General features: G+C 37.8%; 2 protein-coding genes across 2 annotated transcripts in view; one reads left to right on the plus strand and one right to left on the minus strand.

Annotated features, from left to right (window-relative positions):
• The window catches only part of LOC111328069 (nuclear factor related to kappa-B-binding protein), a 32,061-nt gene extending 14,655 nt beyond the window's left edge, over positions 1-17,406 (minus strand). Inside the window, exons 1-12 of the mRNA XM_088760593.1 lie at positions 17,186-17,406; positions 14,381-14,458; positions 13,919-13,974; positions 13,336-13,403; positions 12,386-12,456; positions 12,044-12,100; positions 11,258-11,310; positions 11,056-11,118; positions 10,320-10,350; positions 7,878-7,911; positions 7,085-7,320; positions 965-1,049 (exon numbers count right to left, since the gene is read on the minus strand). Of these exons, the coding sequence (XP_088616719.1) occupies positions 965-1,049; positions 7,085-7,320; positions 7,878-7,911; positions 10,320-10,350; positions 11,056-11,118; positions 11,258-11,310; positions 12,044-12,100; positions 12,386-12,456; positions 13,336-13,403; positions 13,919-13,974; positions 14,381-14,458; positions 17,186-17,284 (931 nt within the window). The 5' untranslated portion in view covers positions 17,285-17,406. The remainder of the gene's footprint in view (positions 1-964; positions 1,050-7,084; positions 7,321-7,877; positions 7,912-10,319; positions 10,351-11,055; positions 11,119-11,257; positions 11,311-12,043; positions 12,101-12,385; positions 12,457-13,335; positions 13,404-13,918; positions 13,975-14,380; positions 14,459-17,185) is intronic.
• A 283-nt stretch (positions 17,407-17,689) lies between these two features.
• The window catches only part of LOC111328091 (histone acetyltransferase KAT7), a 31,432-nt gene continuing 25,513 nt past the window's right edge, over positions 17,690-23,608 (plus strand). The window contains exon 1 of the mRNA XM_022932462.2: positions 17,690-17,829. Within this exon, the coding sequence (XP_022788197.2) occupies positions 17,815-17,829 (15 nt within the window). The 5' untranslated portion in view covers positions 17,690-17,814. The remainder of the gene's footprint in view (positions 17,830-23,608) is intronic.

Here is a 23,608-nt window from a genome sequence, read left to right on the forward strand (position 1 = left end):
ACAGCACAGTGAAATTCAGGTGCTGTGTTTACTGTGGCCTTCCATTCAATGCATCTGAAAGGATAATTATAAGAGCAAGCTCTGAGTTCAGTTTACTTGAAGGGTGGCTGATGTAATTTCTGAGGCTTGCTTCACTGCAATGACTGGAGATCGCCATGGTGAGCTAATTGTAATGGATTTTGTTCTGTTTTGTTTTAAAACACGAAACTTTATAATTATACAGTATATGAGTGTTAGCTGTGTTTGATTTTTATTACCGCACATAAGTTTACGATCTAAGTTTGCATGAAAACCTTCAAAACTCAGACTATCCATTTCGTTTTCTTTTTGAGAATTTTCTGTCTCTGCACACATTATAATAATGCAAATTACGGCACTTGGCAAGTTTGTGCTTGGCATGTTTGTTTAGTTCTCTGTTACTTGCTGGCCCTCTCATTCCAAATTTAACTTTAGGTTAACAAAAAAAGCTAGACAAAGTGCAAATTGGCAGATGGCATGACAGCTTTAGCTTAGCTCCATGCTCTATACTCTGATAGAGCAAGCCCTTTGAACCAACGACAGTGCGTGTTATATCTGAACTTTATCATAAAATACTTTGGGATGACAATTAAAGAGTTGTATCTGTTGATGACTAGCTTTGTCTAATCAAATCAAAGGGACTAACATTTTATCCATGAGGATTTTGGGCTACCAGTTGTCTTGTTTGTGTGGTGATTATTGTTCACCTAGAGAAGTATTGGTGAAAGTGTAGGATAATTACCTACGCACTTCATTAAACACAAAATATACTCCACTATTCACCTCCACTGTGGTGAATGATACTTGTTAACCACCAATAGTATTGTGAACTGTCACAATAATTTGTTCAATCTGAAGCTAGAGACAAAGCTAATTTGGCCTAAGAACATCCTTCAAACACAAAAAATTTATTTAAAAATGATAGTGTTGAATTAAAAATTCCTACCGGGTTTTGAAACTTTCTTTGAAGGATTTGTTCTTATTATAATATCTTGAAAGGAGGTGAATCTTGTATCCAGCTCAGGATGATCCTTTAGAAAAGAAAAGAAAACTTCAACTGTAAACAGAACAAATTATTTACTACGTGTTTTGAGACAGTCAACAATAATTATCAAAAATTACATCTGTAGAACCAATTATGACGACTGGATACTGCAGTTGTGGAAGACTGTACTCGACATTCCAGCTTTCGATATTCTAATTTGAGCATTTTTACGAAAGTACATGAAAAGGTGGATGTCACATATAATATGGCTCATTTGACAGCACCCAACAGAATCTGTACTTGTAAAAATTTAATTATGTACCGTACTTGATTGAAAGAAAAATCTTTATGGACTATTTGGCTTGTTGGTTTTTCTCAATTCTAATTAAATTTTAATTTGATTCAAAATCTGTGTAGGTCTGGATAGTCTTTGGAGTGCATGCAGAAATAATTTCTTTTACTGTTAGAATAAGAAGCCTGTATAGTATAGTTATGATTCTCCACTGCTGTAACAAAATAAGTATGTGAATCTTCAGTTTCCATTTTTCTTTTGTCTCTTATCCTATTCAGCTCCATTTCAATTGAAAAAGAAGCTTTTGATAACCTGGAATGTTAATCATGTTATCATATCATTTCTTAGCACTTGATGCTCTGAGTCCAGTATTACGTGATTGGCTTTATTTCTGATTAAAGTTTCTAACAGGCAGTTTGTGACTTCATGATACAAATAAGAAAAAATTTGTCAAATTGAGATTCTACAAGCAAAAATAAAAACAATGACAGAACCAACATGATATTTAAATATACATGCAGTTTGAAATTGATTGTACCAGATTATTTTAAGTAGAGATACCCCCCCCCCCTGAAAGTGTCTGGTACTGGTAGATGTATTCAAAAGTCACTGAGCAATGACTGAAATCACTGACTCTCACTTCCCAGGCTGAAAACTTAATACTAATTATTTACTTATCCTTTCTCAAATTAAGGCAGTATACAGGATGTTTTCCCATTGTTAAAAGTAGAGCATCTACACTTGTCTAGCGATCCAAATATGCTACTTTCTGTTAGGTCAGCTGAACACAGGCTTATTGTCTGGTGAGTTGGTGTTCACTGGTCCAATTGAATGTCAAAACCAGCATGTCCGATTGGTGCACATGAGATTGAGGAAAGCTTAGAGCAAAGAAGCCCCCCGGCTTTCCTCCAACTTCAACACACATTATGATATATTGAACACTTGCTTACCAGAAAATATGCCTCATATGCTCATGTCTCTGACTGAAAAATATGGATTACTTTGTAAAAATTGTCACTAGCATAACGACGATTATAATTCTTATTGTTAAGTACCCACACCTTACCAGTACATTTACCAACCCCTGAATCCACTGCTGGAGTGGCCTCTTATGTAAATATTACCCTTACCAAAATTAAGTACACTTTTACTATACTATTTCTGTAATCAAAGTGTACTGCAAATGAGATACACAAAGTATACTTTCAGTAGACTTGAAGTATAGTTTACAATACAATACAATAACTTGATTTATTATATGGCTGTCTCACAAGGACTGGGAACTACCAAATTCACGAATTTGATTGGCTGAAATCAATATTGAAAGCGGTCTAGATTTTCCCATCTAGACCGGTCTAGAAAAAAAAGGTACAAAAAATATAAAAAATTGGCATATAAGACACAGCCATATAATAAACATCTTTAAGTTATTAACCGAGCTGGATTGGTCTGTATGGGAGAATCTTGACCTCAGTCGCTGGTACAGACCGAATGCAGTGAGGTCTGTACTGGCAACCTCGGTCAAGATTCTCCCATACAGACCTCCCACTCAGTTAATCAGAACTAATTAAAGAGGGAAGCGCAATAACCTAGCTATTACAGTTTTGTAACCTACGCCCTAGTTTGAGGAGCTACCAAAAGTATACTTGTAATATACTTGTTCCCACCTAAAATTGGAACACCCAAAAGTATACTTAAAGTACACTTGAAAGGTACTGAAAATTTTTCAGTACACTCCTAGTATACTTTAACCCATTAATGGCCGCAGCTTTTGTGGAAAACTGTGTTTTGAAGCTAGTAGAGCAGATTTCGGGTCACTGTTGTGGTTTTAAAAGCTCAGACTTACCAAAAACCCCTTGACAGCTCGTGCACTTGATGGCCTTTCGATCCAAATGCAAAATGGCGGCCTGAAAATCTCGGGCACGCACAGAAAGAAAAATTTCGACATAGTTCTTGGGTTGAAAAGTCATGCACCACTTACGACTTTTACTTTTCTCTCTTTCTCCTACCCTTTTTTTCCCCTCTCCTTGCCTGAAGTTTCTCCTCACTTGCTGGAAATTGAGTAGGCTTCATTTTGGTGTAGAGATTTTTCAGAAACTACTCATTATTTTCAAAGCACATGCTCAGAAAGGTAGGTGGGTAATGAAACACAATTTTCCTGCAGATTTTCAGGTCAAAGTGACATGGTTTTTTGGCTATTTCTCCAATCTCCTTCACTCAATTGCGCTCATTCTGGTATCGCCTGTAAGATATTTTCAACCTGGTCACGTAGGTGCTCAAATTCGTGCTCCAGGGTTAAAAGTGATGACATCACAAGGTGTAGAAAGGGTGTGGGTCCCCATGGGCGCATATGGGCGCACTGGACGTCAATAGGTTAAGAGTAAAACCACTAGTGGCAAAGTGACAAGTACAGTATACTTTAAGTATACTTAAAATGTATTCAAGATAATATTATATATATATATATATATAATTTATATGGATGGCGATACAGCTAGGTTAATTAATATGTACTGACAGGCATGCATGCAACCACTAGTTCATAATGTATTCAGCAGTGTTATATACTTGGCTGAGTCAGATTAGCATTTAAACTAAAGTATGAAATTCATGTCTCTATTCAATTGGTAAAACTGACCATGGCAAATAACCTAAATTTTGTATAATGCAAGACTGCTTCTTAATTGACTTTTAATGCAAAAATTTATGTTTCAATGAAATCCATCACTGGATTATTTTATAAAATTAATTATAACAATCAGTGACATGCAAATCAGAAATGACTCTTGCTGCAATGTTGGGGTACTCAACAAAAACCATTCATTGTTTTAAAATGAAAAAATATCTATAAAATAGACTTCATCATACAATAATGTACAACAGAAAAAAAATTTCATGAAAATCAGCAATGTTTCTTACAGTCTCTAGTTGGGAATAAAGCCAATAAAAAAATCCTAGTCATAAAATGTAGTAATTATAAAAAATTCACTTCACTATTTAATAACTACAGCAGTACGGGAGTCCCAAGTATTCAATCTTATTAAATCTTCATTCAATCTACTGAACTGTTCACTTTCCAGGTAGGTTGCCAACCATTTGCCCTTGTGGTTAAAGAACTAATATTTTGTTTCTTAGGGCTTGCTTGATAGTAGATGCCTTCTTCCCCTGCTTTACCGCAAAATCTGAAAAGAAAAAGAAACAAAAGAGCTTAACTTACTGGCCTTACACATGACTTGTTACTTTAAGTAGACTCAGACCTTAAAGGTCGGGTGGTGTACCAAACAACAAGGAAATGTGGCCACAAAGCTAACCATGTTACAACTTGCATTTTTTAACCTTACATCTGATTGACTTTTTCCTTGTCAGATAACATTTCAGAGTTAATTTTTTCAGATTACCAAAATCCAACAACTTGGCTCCATATCACAAGATGACAAAAAAAAAAATGTGCTCAGACTCACCACTGTTAAAAATAATTGTGTACAAGTAGAGGGCAACCCCATACTGTGCCTCTTCAAGGCCATCTTCCCTTGATTCTGAAGTCGTTGTCAGTTTTGATGTCTAGAATACCATCATCTACAAATTGAACCAAGTAGTACACTGTACAAGCAGGAAAGAAACATAAATTAATAGAAAGTTTTACATATTAAAAAGAGAGTTAAATAGTAAGAACAGAAAGTTTTATTTCAAATATGTGCTCCTAATTGAAAAAATAATTATAATGCCCTAATTTTGACATTACCACCGTAAGCCATGTTCAGACAAATTGAGAGGTACTGTATTCATTTTAAAGTGTTGTGGTCTCTGGGGTCTCTCTATTTAAATCACCCGCAGCGTGCACACGTGGCCCAAATTCGAAAATTAGTGGGAAAGCCACAAATAGACATTTCAAATCAAAAACAAGAAAACTAAATATGTCATTTTCACATTCTCAATACAATTTGGGAGATATTTTGGACCAGAACAATCTCTTTCAAAAGACCTGCAATCTGTTTCTGGAATAATATATTTCACAACAAATCGAATTAAGACAAAATCAACCGGTGAACAATTGCTATGCTCCAATCTCTTTAGTTCATGGCGAAGGCATCTTAAGCTATGAACCCAAGGATTAATAGTAATAGTTACAAGTAATTGAATTTAAGTGATAAAAATCCTTATCCTAAGACAAATAGCAAATTTCAAACTACCCTGACAATGTATATTAAGCTTGATAATTTATACATACACATTCTGAAACTAATTCAAAGTTAACACAAAAGGTCACAAACCTTGATCCCTCAATTGTTTGGGAGCCTTGTTCGATCTTCTAGAGTTGGTATTACCTTCCTTTGACATGGTTAAGTAATGATAAATATATAAACACGTACTGTAGCTGGACCAACTTGACCTTTGATACAAGAATAATTAATTTCGCACTCTTTTCTGAGCATCCAGTGAAGAGGCATTGTGGGTCATATTGTCATTGGGGCACGTGGGTCACGTTGGTTGCCGGGCTCATTCAGGTCAGCGATCAAATGAGCGAACATGGCCGACGATAGTGAGAACTTCAAAGGTCTATATTTGCAATATTATCTGACTCTTCCACACATAATGTTCTGAGAGCTACAAAATATAGATGGAGCTAGAAACTAAATTAATGAGTGAGAGAGAGGAGAGTTCCCCAGAGGAAAGAAACCTAACAAAAAGTCGCATTGATTTCCGTAGGTCCCGGTAGCTCAACCTCGTCTTTCTTTTCAGACGATTTTCAGCTGCCTGAACCGAAATATTTTAATGATAAAATGAAAATTAACAGTTTTTCCAACAATGGAGATGAATTTGAGATCAAAAGAGTTGAAGAGCTCATGTCGATGAGTGACGATCCAGCTCTATTTACCGATTTTGTCAGGGAAGATGATCATGGTATTTCTTATGCAGACGATTTTCCAGATGCTGTTGAAACGTTAGCTGAGGAGGAGATTGATGGGAAGAATACCAATGAAGAGACCGACAACGGCAGTGAATCATCGGATGATCATTTTAACCGACCTCTCTATCCTGGATGTTGTGTTTAACCTTGAGGATCAAACGTCGTATTATTTTGTGCAGAAGTTTTGACACTCCTGCAAATTAAGTGTTTGTTTCGAAATATGTTGCAATTCAGTGCAACATATATGGATACCCATATAGTCTTCATCTTGGTGAAACTGTGAAAACTAGTGAAAGTGAGCACACCAAAGCATACCCCTTTCATATAAAAGGACATCAAAATGAAGAAGGGGGACAACAAACAAATATACCTGCCAGGACAATTGGGAAACGGACACACAAACAAACACTGCTAATTTATCAACTGAAGCATCAGTACCTTTTCAGTATAGTTATTTCCTACTTAATCAGACCTGAGTTTGATTTACATTTGTGTGAGATGTTTAAAGTAATTACGATCATTATCAACTGAAGCATATTAAGTACCTTTTCAGTATAGTTATTTCCTACTTAATCAGACCTGAACATGATTTAAATTTGTGTATGACATTTTAAGTATACTTGTACCCTACATCAACAACAAAGAAAATGATTTAACTTGAGCAGTATACTTTAAGTGTACTTCAAAAATGGTACTGCAGTTGTTCTTATGTAAGTGCAGTACTATTGAAGTATTGTTGAAGTATGATTGCAGTATGACTAAGTATTATTGATGCAGTATACTTGTAGTGTACTTCAAGGTTATCTTTTTTTGGTAAGCCTGTCTTATTAATAGTAGGTAAAAGAACAACAGAAAGACACAAAATGATGGGCAACAGTACCTCATTTGATAGCCTTCTCTTTCTATGCACTTGAATCATTGTCTGAAAGTCATCTTCTGTCACCACGTTGGGTGATGTTACACGGTGAGTGGTTGGTGGAGGATATGGAAAGCCATGGTAACCTGCAGTAAATGGTAGTCCTGCTCCAAACATTGGGTGAAAACCACTCAAAACACCTGGCATAGTGTTAAAGGGTGCCATAAATATACCCATGGCTGAACCAAAGGGTGCAGGGACTGTGGAAAACACAATGCACATGTATCATTTGCTGTTATTGTACCATTATCGTTAGTTAACTATTATCTCCAGACTGATGAGGCTAAAACAGTTTCCATATTAATTCTGTTACAATATGTTTAAAAATGGAAAAAGTGTAGTTAGGAGATGTCATGAGTTTTATAGAAATTGGTTGCCTCTGACTGTTGTTATTTTTTGAAACAGACTTTTCGGCTAATGCTTAAGCCTTCATCAGTGATATGAAAAACGAAGATCGTTATCATACGCTATTTAAAGTTAAAAACGTGACGCGAAGCTTGCGCGCCTAACTATGTATTTGATGTTCGCACAAGGTCTTTATAGGCTTCTGGAAGTACGATGTGATGGTTCCCCGCATTCGGATTCAAAGTGGAGTGCCAGGCTTCAAGGAAAAGTCTCTCGTGGTAATTAGTTTTGAAACCAACGACCCTGACGTTTGTGAAATACTGCAGTTCAAAATATATGAACTTCGTATATTCATTCTATCTCAGATGCTCATAATGAAGAAAAGAACTCAAACATATTGGCAAGCCCATACCTCTTTCTTCATCATCAGAAGATACATTGCCTCCCTAAAATTATATTGTAAGCAATGTCAGTTTTGAAAATTATAGGGAGAATGAAAGGGTTGTGTCCCCTTGCCATTACAAGTAAGCAAGATAGCCACATTGAGAACATTTCAATCACCTAAAACTCAATCCTCTGGGTTTAATTCGACTTCTGAACTATTTTTTCTGCTACATGTACAGTCTTCATACAGCTGTCAGATATTTTTTCAAATTTCAATACTTGAAAGTAAATAAGTAAGCTTTCACACATCATCATTGTACAGGATAAATACTTTCATTGTGATAATTACGTTACACAAAAAAGAGCAATGGGTGAATATAAATAATTAGCTTTTATTACAAGCAATATTTTCATTGCTTTCAAAATCATGTTAGCATAGAGGGCTGTAGCCTTTTGTCCAACAAAAGTATTATAATTTTCTTTCATAGGCTGCAGTTTACCCCAAGCAATATATACTTATTGACTGAGTTTGGTTGGACTGGATGGCAATATATACTTATTGACTGAGTTTGGTTGGGCTGGATGGCAATATGTTCTTGTTGACTGAGTTTGGTTGGGCTGGATGGCAATATATACTTATTGACTGAGTTTGGTTGGGCTGGATGGCAATATATACTTATTGACTGAGTTTGGTTGGGCTGGATGGCAATATGTACTTATTGACTGAGTTTGGTTGGGCTGGATGGCAATATATACTTATTGACTGAGTTTGGTTGGGCTGGATGGCAATATATACTTATTGACTGAGTTTGGTTGGGCTGGATGGCAATATATACTTATCGACTGAGTTTGGTTGGGCTGGATGGCAATATGTACTTATTGACTGAGTTTGGTTGGGCTGGATGGCAACATATTCTTATTGACTGAGTTTGGTTGGGCTGGATGGCAATATGTACCTATTGACTGAGTTTGGTTGGGCTGGATGGCAATATGTACTTATTGACTGAGTTCGGTTGGGCTGGATGGCAATATATTCTTATTGACTGAGTTTGGTTGGGCTGGATGGCAATATATAATTATTGACTGAGTTTGGTTGGGCTGGATGGCAATATATACTTATTGACTGAGTTTGGTTGGGCTGGATGGCAATATGTACTTAGTAACTGAGTTTGGTTGCACTGGATGGCAATATATACTTATTGACTGAGTTTGGTTGGGCTGGATGGCAATATGTACTTATTAACTGAGTTTGGTTGGGCTGGATGGCAATATATACTTATTGACTGAGTTTGGTTGGGCTGGATGGCAATATGTACTTATCAACTGAGTTTGGTTGGGCTGGATGGCAATATGTACTTATTGACTGAGTTTGGTTGGGCTGGATGGCAATATATACTTATTGACTGAGTTTGGTTGGGCTGGATGGCAATATATACTTATTGACTGAGTTTGGTTGGGCTGGATGGCAATATATACTTATTGACTGAGTTTGGTTGGGCTGGATGGCAATATATACTTATTGACTGAGGTTGGTTGTGCTGGATGGCAATATATACTTATCGCCTGAGTTTGGTTGGGCTGGATGGCAATATGTACTTATTGACTGAGTTTGGTTGGGCTGGATGGCAATATGTACTTATTAACTGAGTTTGGTTGCACTGGATGGCAATATATACTTATTGACTGAGTTTGGTTGGGCCGGATGGCAATATGTACTTATTAACTGAGTTTGGTTGGGCTGGATGGCAATATATACTTATTGACTTAGTTTGGTTGGGCTGGATGACAATATGTACTTATTAACTGAGTTTGGTTGCGCTGGATGGGAAAATATTTGGTTTCAGGTCATAATGTACAGACATGGCTGGGCTGGGCTTGGTCCATTCCTTGTGACAGAGAGCCAAATATTTTCCCATCTGGCCCAACCAAACTGAGTCAATAAGCATTTTTAATCATGAGACCACTCTGTGTTGAAAATTTCAACCTAGATAGGGCATGATGGAGACTGAGGCACACTCAGCCACATGAGCACAAAAAAATTCTGCTATTAAAAATCCTTTCCTTTATTTTTTCATGTCAGAATAAGAAACTCCCAGAGACTTTTTTTCTCATTTCTGTTTTCTTTTAAGTTTTAATTTGCAACAAAGCAACACAAGGGTAGCAGGGCCAGACGGTTTTTTCCAGACCCATTTGGCCCTGCACACATCACCGTTTACTATGGTTTCTGTGGGATTGCATGGGCAGGACCAGACAGGTCATCTCACAATACCATGTATCATTAAAAAAAGGTCAAAGCAACATCTTGAAATTTAATTGACAGTTTTATACTTGTAGAAAGAGAAAAAATCCAGCCAATGGTAAGTAAGGCTAATTTTATATCAAACTCCTCAGTGACACAGAAGTATAATTTAGTTCTTGGTTCAGAAGAAAAAGTACTAAAAATTTAAAAATAAAATTTGCACTTCATTACCTGAAATTGTTGCCTAGATTCTGAGAGGATCCTGTGTAAAAGAATAAACTTTCCATTCAAGAAAACTGTACTTCTCTATTTATGATGGTGCCTGTTACATACAGCACAAGCTAGCACAAGTAAATACAAACTCTATGCTAAGCACTGAGTAAGAAATTTTGTAGTGTAAGCTGTGTTAGTAAGCTATGCAAGGAATAAATTGTATTAAGCAGATTACAATCATGATTACTAACAGTAAAACAGAAAAGCAGTCACAAAAAGAGCAGAGATGGTAACAAAAGTTTTCAAATTGGAATAAGATATTTCATTTATTGGTTAAAAATCATGTTTTGACGTTCTATTTTTGTCTTCTGTTGAAAATTCTTCTTGTACAATTGGAATTTTACTTTAAATTATTAGCATGTCACAAAGTTACCACAAAAAAATTACACAACAGAATTACATTCAAAGTCCAACACTGTGAAATACATTTGTACACTAGAGGAAAAGAGTATAACAAATTAATAATTTAAAATTAATTTTTTAATCCATACAACTATTAAAATCAAAGCCAGCAACAGCAGAAGAAAAGCGAGGAGATTCTTCCAGTAATGCCAGAGAGTGCTATTAATTTTGTTTTTGCATGGTCCTTACTAGTAGATTTAAAATTACAACAAGTTGGGCCTTTGAAAACTGCTACTCTTAGTGTACTAACTATATAGACATCAGTAATTGAAATAACTAAGAATCTGTTCACCTCTTAAATCGTGTGTGAACTCTGTGTTCCATTGCCAAGGTATCAGTAGAGGGTGTGTGTCCACTGTGAAACAAAACCTCTATTAAAATACTATCAAAAGCTAATTATAAATTACAGCTTGAGAGTCATATAACTATTTAGAAAACATCTACCTCTTAAAGATGAGAAGAAAAAAGTTAAAACATTTGTACTCTACACATACCTTGTTTTGATTGGTTCTCCTGGACTTTGTCTCCCAATCTGATCAAGAATTTCCTACAGAAACAACAAATTGATGATTGTATTTATCAAAAACTTGTGCTTGGTTCTCTATCAGGCTAGTAACCAATTTAACTGTGAAAAAGACAGTGATAGCTTCAGCTAAGTGTCAAATCTCCTAGTATACTAAGTTCTTTGTGCTACCTTTTATGTGCCAACATATTCTGAAGGAAAAAGGGCAATGACATTGAACTCAAAAGTTCAACATATTAAGTAGTCAAGAACTGACTCATGTATTGGTCAGTTTACTTTCACGTATCTCAAAAAAATTCCACTCAACTTGAGTACGCGCTTTGTTACATTATTTTTCCATTTTATTGCGTTACTTTTTCATTTACCTTTTTCCATTTTGAGAGACCACAAAAAATGCAAACAAGATGTGTCAATTTTTTCCCTTTTTTAGCAATAAAAATAACGCAGGTAAAGAAGTATGATATTTAAGTTTTTTCTCATGTAAAGGACTGAGAACACTTCTTTTTTCAACTTGTAACAGCAAAGAATAAAAGCATAAAAATTTTATAGACTGTTTGAACCTTGGCTCTAAACAAAGTAAAACAATTTCTATTCATTTGGTGCTAAGGAGGACATAAGGGGTACAGCCACATAACAATGCAAATCATACGAGACTGAATATTAATTCCCATAATACCTATTGTTTACTACTTTTATTAATTTATCAGTTGATTCATATATTTCAAATCAAGATTTAACAAGATACAGTGGACTATACCTGGCGGGATATAAGAATTTCCCTCAGCACCTTTCTATGATATCTCTGTTGTTGAATCTATGAGACAAGGGTCAAATTATCCTCCTGATACACAACAAATCCATTTACTCTGACCTATTTCACAATGAATTTCCTTGATATCAAAACATAATTGTAAGTGACACAGATTGTCAGTGGTAATTATCAATTCTAAAATGTAAATTTCCTCTACTGTATTTCATTCTCAGACTACTACAGTTTCCAGTTGTTTAACTTTTCTTACAACCTAATAGAGCACAAAAAAAGTTGACATTTACACACAAACCCAAAAGTATTTGTAACAAGATCAACCAATAAGTTTACCTTGTACTCCTTGTACGTAGCTTTGCGACATAACTTTTTGTACTTTACAACATCAGGATAGAAGTAGCCAGCTTGATAAAAAATCAGAACATATTTTTTTCAATTAAGATATTTGGAGTTTTTAAAGTGTACACACAAAAATATTCACCTGAAATTATTTCATCCACTTAAACACACTAACATTTTTTTTGGTCTCTACATGTGTGTGATAAGTAATTACTGGATCAGATTGAGCATGATATTGTGAATCATCAAAACAGAGGTCTGAATTAACTGCTGAGGCAAAAAACACATGGAAGGTTTGATATTTTGTGATATCACACAATATCAGAATACCATATTAAATAAATTGTTTTATTATACACTTTTTCAATCTGAGAAAGTTAAAGAACACTACATTGATGAGGGGCTAAGAAACTAGGCAGACTTTGAACTCAACATTATAACCTACATCTGAGGCAGATATTGCGTTATCATGTCAGCTTCATATGATATTGTATATTGAATGAATGCTCTTGACCAATCAGATTTTTCATAGTAAGTCTACTGTATAATAATTAGAAATTTGTCTGTAGTTGTTGTTATTTTAATCAAAGATTGTCTAAGAGACTGAATGGATATAGTTCAATAATTATTTCAAATATGTATCAGTTCAAGGACTGAACACGTAAAGCCAATTTATGGTTCATATTGTTACTTTTTTGAGAGTTTCATCTGAGGAGGCTTACACACAGGAATTCTGATTCACTTTCCTGGTATGTGACTATAAAATTAAGTTAATAACTCAATCAACACATGTGGGAAGACCAGTTATTTCCAAATGTATGACATACGAATGATGCAAATCAAATGAGTAGAATCCACACATTTGGCCAGACCCAGCAAACAAATGTTGTTAGCTGTGAGTAACCAGAAGATGAGTCAAGATTTATGAAATAAAAGGATCTCACCTTTTAACTTTTCTTGAAATTGTTGGACTGGATTCCCAAATCTGAAATTCTCACCCCCTAGTAAGGCACTAATTGTCAAATAAATAAATAAAAAATGTGTTCTAAACTCGTGTGCAATCAAAGGTTTAAAAACTGGGCACCTAAAAAGTGTGCTGGGTGGTCCCTATATGTAGAACAATATCTCATCATGAAAGTTCTTTAAATTACAGCTACAAATCTTTCAAGAATTTTGGCAATCCCATGTTATGCCTATAGTTACCCTGGTCAATCAGAATTCTGACTTCTGACATCATTTAATTCCTCATTCCAAACATCGTTAGCCAAATCACTCATTATACCAATCCAGGTATGATCCCTTGGATAGATAGATAGTTTATTTGTAAAAAGCTTGCAGCCACCAAGCTGAATTGTGTACTTACAGTATAGTATATGTATACATCATATATGGAACAAGGTGCATTGTTTGTAATGTTGAATACATTTTATGACTGTCACAAACCTATTGTAATTAGTTTTATTGAACAGTAAACCTAACTGCTAAGCTAAAGCAAAGATGAAGCCACGAAGTCACATTAGAGCTCACCTAATGTTCTCTTCCTGAGCATGTGGGTAATCAGTTGGCAAAACTGGAAGAAATTTCTAAGAAAACAAATGGTAATCAAACTACATAACCATACATTTGGTACTATAAAAGTTCAGGTTGTGTTACCACGATGTGCAGAGTTCTTGTAAAGAGCCAGTGATGTCTATATCTAAGTTACTGTTCAAGTACATGTCATCACCTACATGTTTGTGATAGACTAAAGAAAACTATCTGTTTATTAGCCATAATCCTATTGGTAATACAAATTAGTTAACATCAAGGCCTTAACATAACACAAAACACAAAATAATCATCAATACTTATGATGACATTGTTCATATTGGGCTACTCAAAGGGATATAGCCAATGAGGGAAACACTGCTTTACAAATGCACAGAACAAATTCAAATTAACATAATTTATACAATATGACATTATCAGTGACAACAATTTCTGCCTTACCTCCAAATGTTTTCTATCAGCAGGTGTAAGAACATTAAGCCAGGTTTCTTTGCTCACAACTTTAAAGAATATGTCTTCCTAATTGAGTGGGTCATAAAACAATGTGAGTGATGAATACTTTGACCAAGTTGAACATGATAAATTTGCGTAAACAAAGACTCTTGAAAAATAAAAAGGCATTCACTCTGCTGCTTAAAAAACATTTAAAAAACAGAATGAATACAAATGATTGGAAAAACATTCAAATGAAGATAAGATTTAAGAGAGTCATATTTAATTTCAGAATAGGTGTGCCCTTTGTGGAAGATTCAAGTCTCTCATTGTTGGATCATGTGAAATGAAACACAAGATCATAGTGCAAGAAAATCAAAAAGCAACCATCATTTCTGTAAATCACATTTTACAACATGCTTTTTAAGTTAATGTAAGTTATAAATGAAGTGTCACAGCACCCTTACATATTTGGCCTACTTTACTATAGAACCAAACTACCGTATTTACCCGTGTATAGGCTGCACCCACGTATAGGCCAAACCATAAACTATTGACCTGATCTCAGGGAAAAAAGTTTTTACAGTAACAAAGCACAATCAAGCGAAAAAGTTGAGAAAACTCTTTCTTTTTTAAATTTTTCATTCTACAACAAAACAACATCTCTAAGAAAGAAAACCATCTTCTTGAGTGGGAACATTTGCAGAAAAAATTTTACATGCTTCCATCTTTGTACATTCTTCTTGTCTACTCCATATTGGCGTGCAGCTTCTCGGTCTCCCAAGTAATGACAGCAAGTTTAAAAAAATGATGAATATGATACTCTCGTTGATCTTTTCGGCTTCGTGATTTCTTAGAAAATGAGAATGATTTGCCTGTTTTCATTCCTTGACAGCATGCAACATGTGGGTTACCATGGTTACATACTAGGCTAGTTGTACTGAAAAAAAAAATGAAGCCCCTCTCTATGCAAAGTGAATAGAGCAAATGTTATCAAGAATATCCCTTGAGTTGTTTGTGATTCAAGGATTCAATTGTCATATGGGCCAAAAGTAACCCTGAGAAAATGGGTGGAGCTTCTTGTAACTATGAAATGAAAAGTGAAATACGAGGATATCATGTATATGAAAACACCTGGAAACCCACAATTTATGAGACCAATTCAACTGGAAATAAACTTGTGGGACACCTGCTGGCAGAATTCAGCTGTATTGCTTGTTATTATTTTTATTAAGAATGGAAGAGAGATTTCTTGCCAAGTGAATGGAAAGAGGGTTCACTCACAAGGTCCTTCAGAAGGAATGGCTATTCCACGCAAATTACAGCAGATGTCTTCAAATAAGAAACATGTTTGGAAGCTGGACAAACTTATTACAGCCAAGAGAAGCAAAATTCTTCGAAGATATGGACTAATTTAAGGTAAGCTCGTACAATGCATTGAATAAAATTGTGAATAACTAAGGAAGATTGTTGATTATTGTGTTAATTTAATTTATCTAACTTCGCCGACAGGCAGGGACACCGTGACAGCTTGTGCCAATTACTGCAGGCCCAGTAAACCCACCCATCCCACCCCAGGGGAGGACATCTATCACACAATAATCTCATGCATGGGAAATTAACGTCTCCTACCCCAACCCTGCAGGAGACGGGACCTCTATTTATTCGTCCCTATCCGAGAAGACTAGAATATTAAACCATTTCTTTGATGTTAAGGAAAGGTAGCATATTCTTCTCAATTATTTTAAGACCTTGAGTGTTGGTCCGGCTGGGGCTCGAACCCTCGACCTCCCACACAACAGTCCAGCGCTCTATCAATTAAGCTAACCGGGAGGCGGTTGTTGGGAAACTTTGCATATCAATGAGCTCTGAACTCTTGTACCCACGTATAGGCTGCACTGCAAACTTTCAACATTGTTTTTCGTCAAAAAAGTGCGGCCTATAGCGGGCAAATACGGTACAATATAGTAGGACCCAGCCTGGTCACTTTTTTAAATTCAAAATAATTAAAATAAATAATTAAATAATTTAGCAATGGACATTCCACTGGGTGGCTCTTCTTGTCCACTGTTACCAGATCAAATTGGATGGTGGAAAGTTGGTTCTTGCAGAGGGAGGAAAACCAGAGGACCTGGAGAAAAACCCTTAGGGCAAGGACGAGAACCAATAACAAACTCAACCCATGTGTGACGCCAGGTCCGTGAATCGAACCCAGGCCACAGCAGTGGGAGGCAAGTGCTCTCACCACTGCACCATCCCTGCTCCCCAAACTTGCCATTTTTCATCAGTCACCCTTTGGCAATAGTTACCCACCTCTGAGGAGAGGTTGCCAATTACAAAACATCCTTTGGTTGGTAAGAGTCAATTTATGAACTGCCAGCTCAGGCGAAAAAAGTAGTCCTTATAGAGCACACCCTTTAGTGGATATTTGGGTCCATTATGAAATTATTTGAATTTGGTTTGGTAGCACACTTGATAACCAAGTGTTCTTAGATACATGAATATACTTCAGTGGAGTATAAGTTAGATCTTGTTTACAAACCCTACATGCAAATTTGTCTGGTTGGATAATTGAAGATTCCATCACTTGAATAAAAGCCAATAAGTTTCATTTCCAGTGAACCAAATTTACATGGGTTTGTTTATAAATTTGACAAACACTATATGAAATAATTATGACATTTTCATATTATTAAATTTAACCTAATTTCCCACAAGAAGTTACAATGTATAGCTGCAAAGGAATAGCTTTTTGTTTGAGAATGTGTAAGTTTACAAAAAAATCAGTTTAACAGGGTTCAATGATGAGTTTACCTGCTCAATGAACTCCAACGGGAGTGCAATTTCTGTTCCACCAAAATTACAAACTTCCATTCCTTTCAGGTCACTTTCTTCTAGGCTACTTGCCTCCATGTTCAATATTTTCGTTACAGGTTCTGGTTTTTCATTTAAAACAGAATAATTCTCTCTAAAGGAAAGTGCGGGAGATGTGATTTGCGAAGTACGAAGAATAACTAATTCACATGGATATGGCTTCTGTATGGACGCTATGTATGCATCACAGAGGTGACCAGTTAATCAGTGGCCTAAAATGTGGCCTTCAAGGCCTTTCAGGGGAGAGAATACGATAAATTCGTAAAAGTATACATGTTCAATTAAAACTCGAAACTTCTTTTGTTGTTGTTTAAATTGATATAGTTTTATTTTGAAATTGACAGCACTATAAGCAATCAACAAGTGAACAAGCGGTACATACTGTACGGTAGACAAAATAAAGTTTGTTATATATAGTGAAAATATATTCAAACTTAGTGTTACCGCTGATCTATACTAAGCTGATCCAAAATGGCGTCCTGGGTTTCAGCTTAGGACAGTGAAGAGATGAATTACTCACTCATCACAGCCTTGTTTGATCATTGTTAATTGCTGGCTTTCGAACTACCATGCCTAGACGAAAGGTAAGATCCGTCGGTTTACATAAACACCTGAGAATGAAAAGAAACCAAATGTCGAATGGTAGCTAACTCAGTTACATGTGCAGCTAAACGTCTCCAGAAATTTCAAACCTGTAAAACTAAAAGAGAGAATGTTGAGCGAAAACGGGAGGTCCACGGCGAAATCAGAGGGGAATCTCTTTGTCTTCCAATTAAAAAATGTTTCGTCCTTTTACTCAACAATGCACTTGTGTTAGATGAAGATATTATTGAATCCTCTTTTGATTTTGGAATCAAACCTCTAAATTATTCTCTAAACATTACAATATTATTACGATGAGACACACGTTTGGGCCAGAAAAATTTCATTTAATTGTAGAATAGTAAAATCCCCCTGGGATGGGGGGGAGGGAAACAAAAACAAGGATACAATGAAGAGGCTAACGAAAGCGACAACTAGCACTGGCGAGATAACCACGTGCAATGAACGAAACATGATCGTGCTAGATTATGGTTGCGTAATAACACTAACAATAGAGGTTTGGAATCAAACCTCTAAATTATTCTCTAAACATTACAATGTTATTACGATGAGACACACGTTTGGGCCAGAAAAATTTCATTTAATTGTAGAATAGTAAAATCCCCAAATTAGTATGTAAAAAAAAAAAGGCCCAAATGGGATGAAAAGAAAACACTATTAATGAAAATTAGAAATGATAAAGAAAAGAAAAAAAAAGAGGGTGATAACTTGACTACACTGTATTAAAGAGCAAGGCGGCCACAACATCCATGACGCAGGTGCGTGTGGCCACAGGCAAAGACAGGTAAAGTTTATAAGCATCTGAGCGCCAGTCCCTGTGCACCTTGATGAGTTGGTCAGGAACCCCTGACTGATACATGTGTGTGGCACCACCTCGGCAGAATCTATGTAGGGAGAATTTCGTGGCATCTATACCGACGGCTGTGATGGTTTCTTTGAGAAAGCTGGAGAAAAGAGAGAATGTGACGGGCTAAAGCATGTGCCCCCGAGGTACGCAGAAAAACGGCGCGTTGGCAGCAGCTGGCACCAATTGGAAATAATGAAGAATGGCTGTAACTGGGCAAAGGTCGGAGTGTGGGATAAGTGGAAGAGGAATCAGCAGAATGCCTTCTCTTTCTTGCAACATCTTGGACCAGCATATTTGGAGAACTGCACCATTGCGAGAGAACTTGATGTCGTTGCAGGTGAGGTGTTTCGATGGGTTAAAAGCGCGAGCAGAGGGGGTGATGAGGTTGGATTTTCTCAGAAAGCAGAAAAAGGCCACCAAGAACAGACACCAAAGAGCAGCCTGTGTTGGAATGGACAAGTCCAATACCATTCTCATGCGTCATAGTAGATTGACAGTGATCGGGTGCTTTTGGCGGGACATTATGCCCATGATATGCTTGAGACCTTTCTTGGTGTGGGCCACGGGTAAGCTGCTCAAAGCATCGCATGCAAAACTGTGATGTAAATGGAGAAGGCGAATGGAGTTGAGGTAATTCAACACGTACTGGTACCTGGACATAGTCGTGAAGCAAAGAGAGGACTGATGAGGTAGCAAGGGCGTGGTCTGGATCTGTGGAGTAAGCAAAAGAGAATTGTAGTGTTAGATACGCATGTTGAAATTGAAGAGGTCAGCAGCGCAGGGTACGTGTTTTGTGGGGATGTCAACTGTCAGAGCATCAAAATGAGCCTTGTGACCTGGGGATAGATGCCAATGACTGAGGTGATCAGCCATGGAGTTGGAGGTGCCTTAAATATGATGTGCGGCGAGCTTGAAGTCGAAAGCGGCTGACGAAAACCAAATCTCGTGAAGACAGCTATATAGCACGAGTACGAGAACAGCCTGAGTTCAAAGACAGGACGCAGTTCTTGTTATCACAGCTAAGAATGAAGCGCTGATGGTGAAGAGCGGGAGCCCACAGCTTTAGCGCCACCATGACTGCCAACAGCTCAAGGATATTGATGTCGTGACCGTACTGCTTCAGGATGTGCCCGGGAAAAGGAGTGTGAAAATACTGTCCCTGAAAATAGCTGCCTGCTCCCGATGCACAAGCATCTGTGGACAGGAAGAAAGGGTTGTTGTGCCAAGGAGTAGATTTGATGAGGGTCACGCCATTGAATTGTGGGAGGAAGTGGCACCACCAGCGCAAGTCCGATTTGTCTTCCAAAGATAATGGACAAAAGCGTGCAGACAGGTTGGCGCGTAAGGTATTTAGTAGGCCAGACATGAAAATGCAGGTGGGGTGGACACAGGCAGTAACGAAGGACATTACTGGAAGCAAGGACTGAAGATCATGGCGTAGAAGAATGTCCTCAGTGAGCAGTGAGCGACAACGAGAGAGGGGTTCGAGCAAGCGTTGTGGGGTCATGGACATTGTCATATCAATGGAAGGCTGTGTCCCAGGAAGGCCATGTAGGTGGAGGGGGCACAATCTTTTTTGGGTGAAGATACCAAACTGAGAACAGAGAAAAGTTCTCGGAGGGTCTCAAAAGCATTAGTTGCCTTGCTCAAGGACTCAGCGCTGCCGAAATCATCGATATAATTCGTGCAGTGATAGCCAAGCTTCTGAAACATGTGAGACTGCCGATGTGGTCTGCTGACACATCTTCGCAGTGGAACGCAGGCCGCAAGGGGGGGTCATGTCGAAATACATATAATCGTGGTGCTGTACGCTGAGGAGATTAAAGTCTCGGGGATTGATGCGTAGCTGACGGTAGGCATGGCTCAGATCTTTCTTGAAGAGGTATCCGGGGCCTTTTGGGAGGATGATCTTGACGAGGGTGTCAGTGCCGGGTAATCGGATGGTGAGGGGTTCATTAAGGTATGAGTCTTTAGGAATGCCATCGTTGACCGAGAAGCTGAAGGGGAAGCTGAGGTCGATGACCACACGTGATTTTCCCGAACGACTGTGGGCAATGTAGAGAGGGGAAATTGTCAACTCTGTACAAAGAGGGTTGGCTGAAAAAGGACTGCAAGTAGCACCTAAACTGCACTCCTTGTCCAGGTAAGATTGAATGAGATCGGGTTCTGCCAAAGCTGAGCCGTGATTTTTGAAAGTAGATGTGGGAAGAGTGGCTGCTGTGTAACTGACTGGCCAACCAAACTGTATGAAGTTATAGAGGTCAGTGTCGTAGTAGTCTTGTAACCGAGCTCTCCATTCATGCACTTGGAGACCAGAGGGTACTGGCAAGCGAAGTGTAAAGGCATTTGGTCTTGGAGAGTGCTGGGGTCTTGGCGCCATGGTGGAACCGGATACTTCCGTTTGGGACATGTTTTGGCTTGGGTATTGCGCTTGCGCACGATGCAGATGTGACGGAGAGGGCACTCATGGCTTTTGCAGTCATCGTACCAGGACCAGGCATCACAAATTTCACTGTGGGAAATGGAGTGGCTGGAAGCTGAGCTTGAAGGCTGTCTGGGGGAAGGGCGGCCATGGGTTTTGTTGGGTGAATCCGTGAGGAGGGCAGTTGGCAAGAAAAAGGGCTGCATGAGCAAGTCGAAGGAATCCTCCCAGGACGCAAGGCCCATTTTGATACTTCTCAAGACTTTATAATGATAGATGCGGACTGCTGACCATGTGTATGTTGACGCAAGGACCATGAGATCATGAAAATGAGAGATGATTGCTGCTCGGCGAGAAGCATCTGTGCAGCGCTGTATGATTACGGTGTAACCGGCGGAGAATTCAGCCATAGACAATTCATTGAATAATTTTGGCTCACCTGGGGCCAAGATATGTGGCCAATCCTGCTGGTTTGTGATCCTTTCAGGGGTGTGTTGATCACCAAGGGACCTCTCGCTTGACCTGTCGGCAGACCTCACAGTTTCGTCAGGTTTTGGGGTTTTTACCTTGTTGGAGGCGAATGTGAGCTTGGCCAACTGCAATTCTAGCTGTAGCCGCTTTATTTCAAGATCTTGCAACTCCATGTGGAGTTGAAGTGTTAGCTGGTCTTTGCGACTGGATTGAGATGTTGAAATGGCTGTAGCTGATGGTGGCAAAGGCACTGACAGCAGAACTGTTGTCAATCATTCAGGGAGCTCCGCTTGAGCGAGATTCTGCCTCCTTGGATGATCTGCTGAAAGTTGAAGCCCCGATGACAAGTCCTGGGAAACAGCTGTCTGCATGTTGCAGGGCTGTCATTAGTAGCCGGCAGTCGGCGATTATAGCAGGCTACTCTGAGGAAAATTGCCGGCTACTTCACTCACGAAATAACATCGAAAGTTTAGATACTGAGCAAGTCTGACCAGCATATTCATTTCCTTGGTAGAATAGGCCTTTTGCAGCTAAGCCATCGCGTGACCTACTTTTCATGAAATTATGGGCTATAAGTTAGCCGAATTCAGAAAAGGAAAAAGCATTTCGAAAATAACAAAATGGCCAAGTTTGAGACCTCCATTATTCAAAAATGAGATTTGATGACACTCTGAATTTTTTAATAAATAAGAAGGTTTATATGGAAAAAGTTGCTGGAGAGCAAGGCCTTGCTCTCCAGCAACATTTTCCATACAAATCCTATAAATTTTCCGAAAGTTCAAACCGCTGTAAAAACAATGCTCTGTAATTCCTGGGGTCCAAACTAGGCCATTTTGGTATTTTCGATATGCTCTTTTCATCTCTGGTATTCTTCAAGTTGTATCCCATAATATTTATCTAAAATTGATCACGTGACCCCAGCTGCAAAAGGCCTATTATGAAAAGTAAAGTACTGTATTTATTTGTCTATAAGCCGAACTCAGCTTTACCCTAAACTTTGGTCTGTTTTAATTGGGAAGGTTCTTAAAACATGTAAATTGAACATACTTGGCTATAAGCCAAGACCATATTCAGAGAATTCCATTCTTAAACAAACGGAAATGAACGTAAAAGTTTCGAAACAGAAAAGTGTTTCGATGCAGTATTGCCATCAAAAACAATTCAGAGATAACTGGAGGGTGTGTAATTGGTGAGTCTATGGTCAGCCGCTGGAGGAAAGATCAAGAGAACTTCTTTAATGTAGAGCTCAAGATGTCAGCGAAATGCACAACAATGGACCACTATACTCTGAAATATCTGCGGCTGAATGAGAGATTACTTTACTGGTTTACAGAGCAGAGAAGCCAAGGTAAGTCTTCTTTTTATGTGACTGCAAATTTCAGTACTGTAAGAGTTTGTTTACCAATTGTGGGATGGGCAATTCTGATTGGTCAGTTTTGAAATAATCAAAAAACTTTTGGCAGAATCTCTAACTGTCGAGATGGCATGGAAGATGAAGCATTCTACTCAGAAGAAACAGCAGAACTAGTGGATGAGGAGGAGATGGACGACAAATTCAACGCCGACACTGAGGACGAACAGCAAGCCGTATTTACTACATGCCGAAAACAATAAACTGCTCCTTTGGAAGCCACCACATGAATAAATGCAATGACCAACTTCAACTTGTTTTGTTATTTATTTCTGCATGCAAAATCTCGACTTATAGATGATTATATCTATGTTTCCTTTGAATTTGCTGTTTCGGAAAAATTATGTTTGAAAAAACACTCGGCTATAAGCCGAGAACCCTTCCCTAGCTCAAATTTTCGAGATTTTGGTAAAGTTTTGTGAAAAAATCGCTTGGCTTATAGATGAATAAATACGGGTATATTACAATTTCTCAATCATTTTATTAGGTAGTTTTCACTGGAATTCCTTCATTCGTCCTCAAATGTCAGGGAACTAAACAAAAATCTCTCTCCTTTATACTTCATTCTACAAATTCAATAAAATTTGATCAAACTATTACACCAGGCAA

The sequence above is a fragment of the Stylophora pistillata genome, chromosome 5 (genome assembly GCF_964205215.1).
Source record: "Stylophora pistillata chromosome 5, jaStyPist1.2, whole genome shotgun sequence".
NCBI classification, from domain to species: domain Eukaryota; kingdom Metazoa; phylum Cnidaria; class Anthozoa; order Scleractinia; family Pocilloporidae; genus Stylophora; species Stylophora pistillata.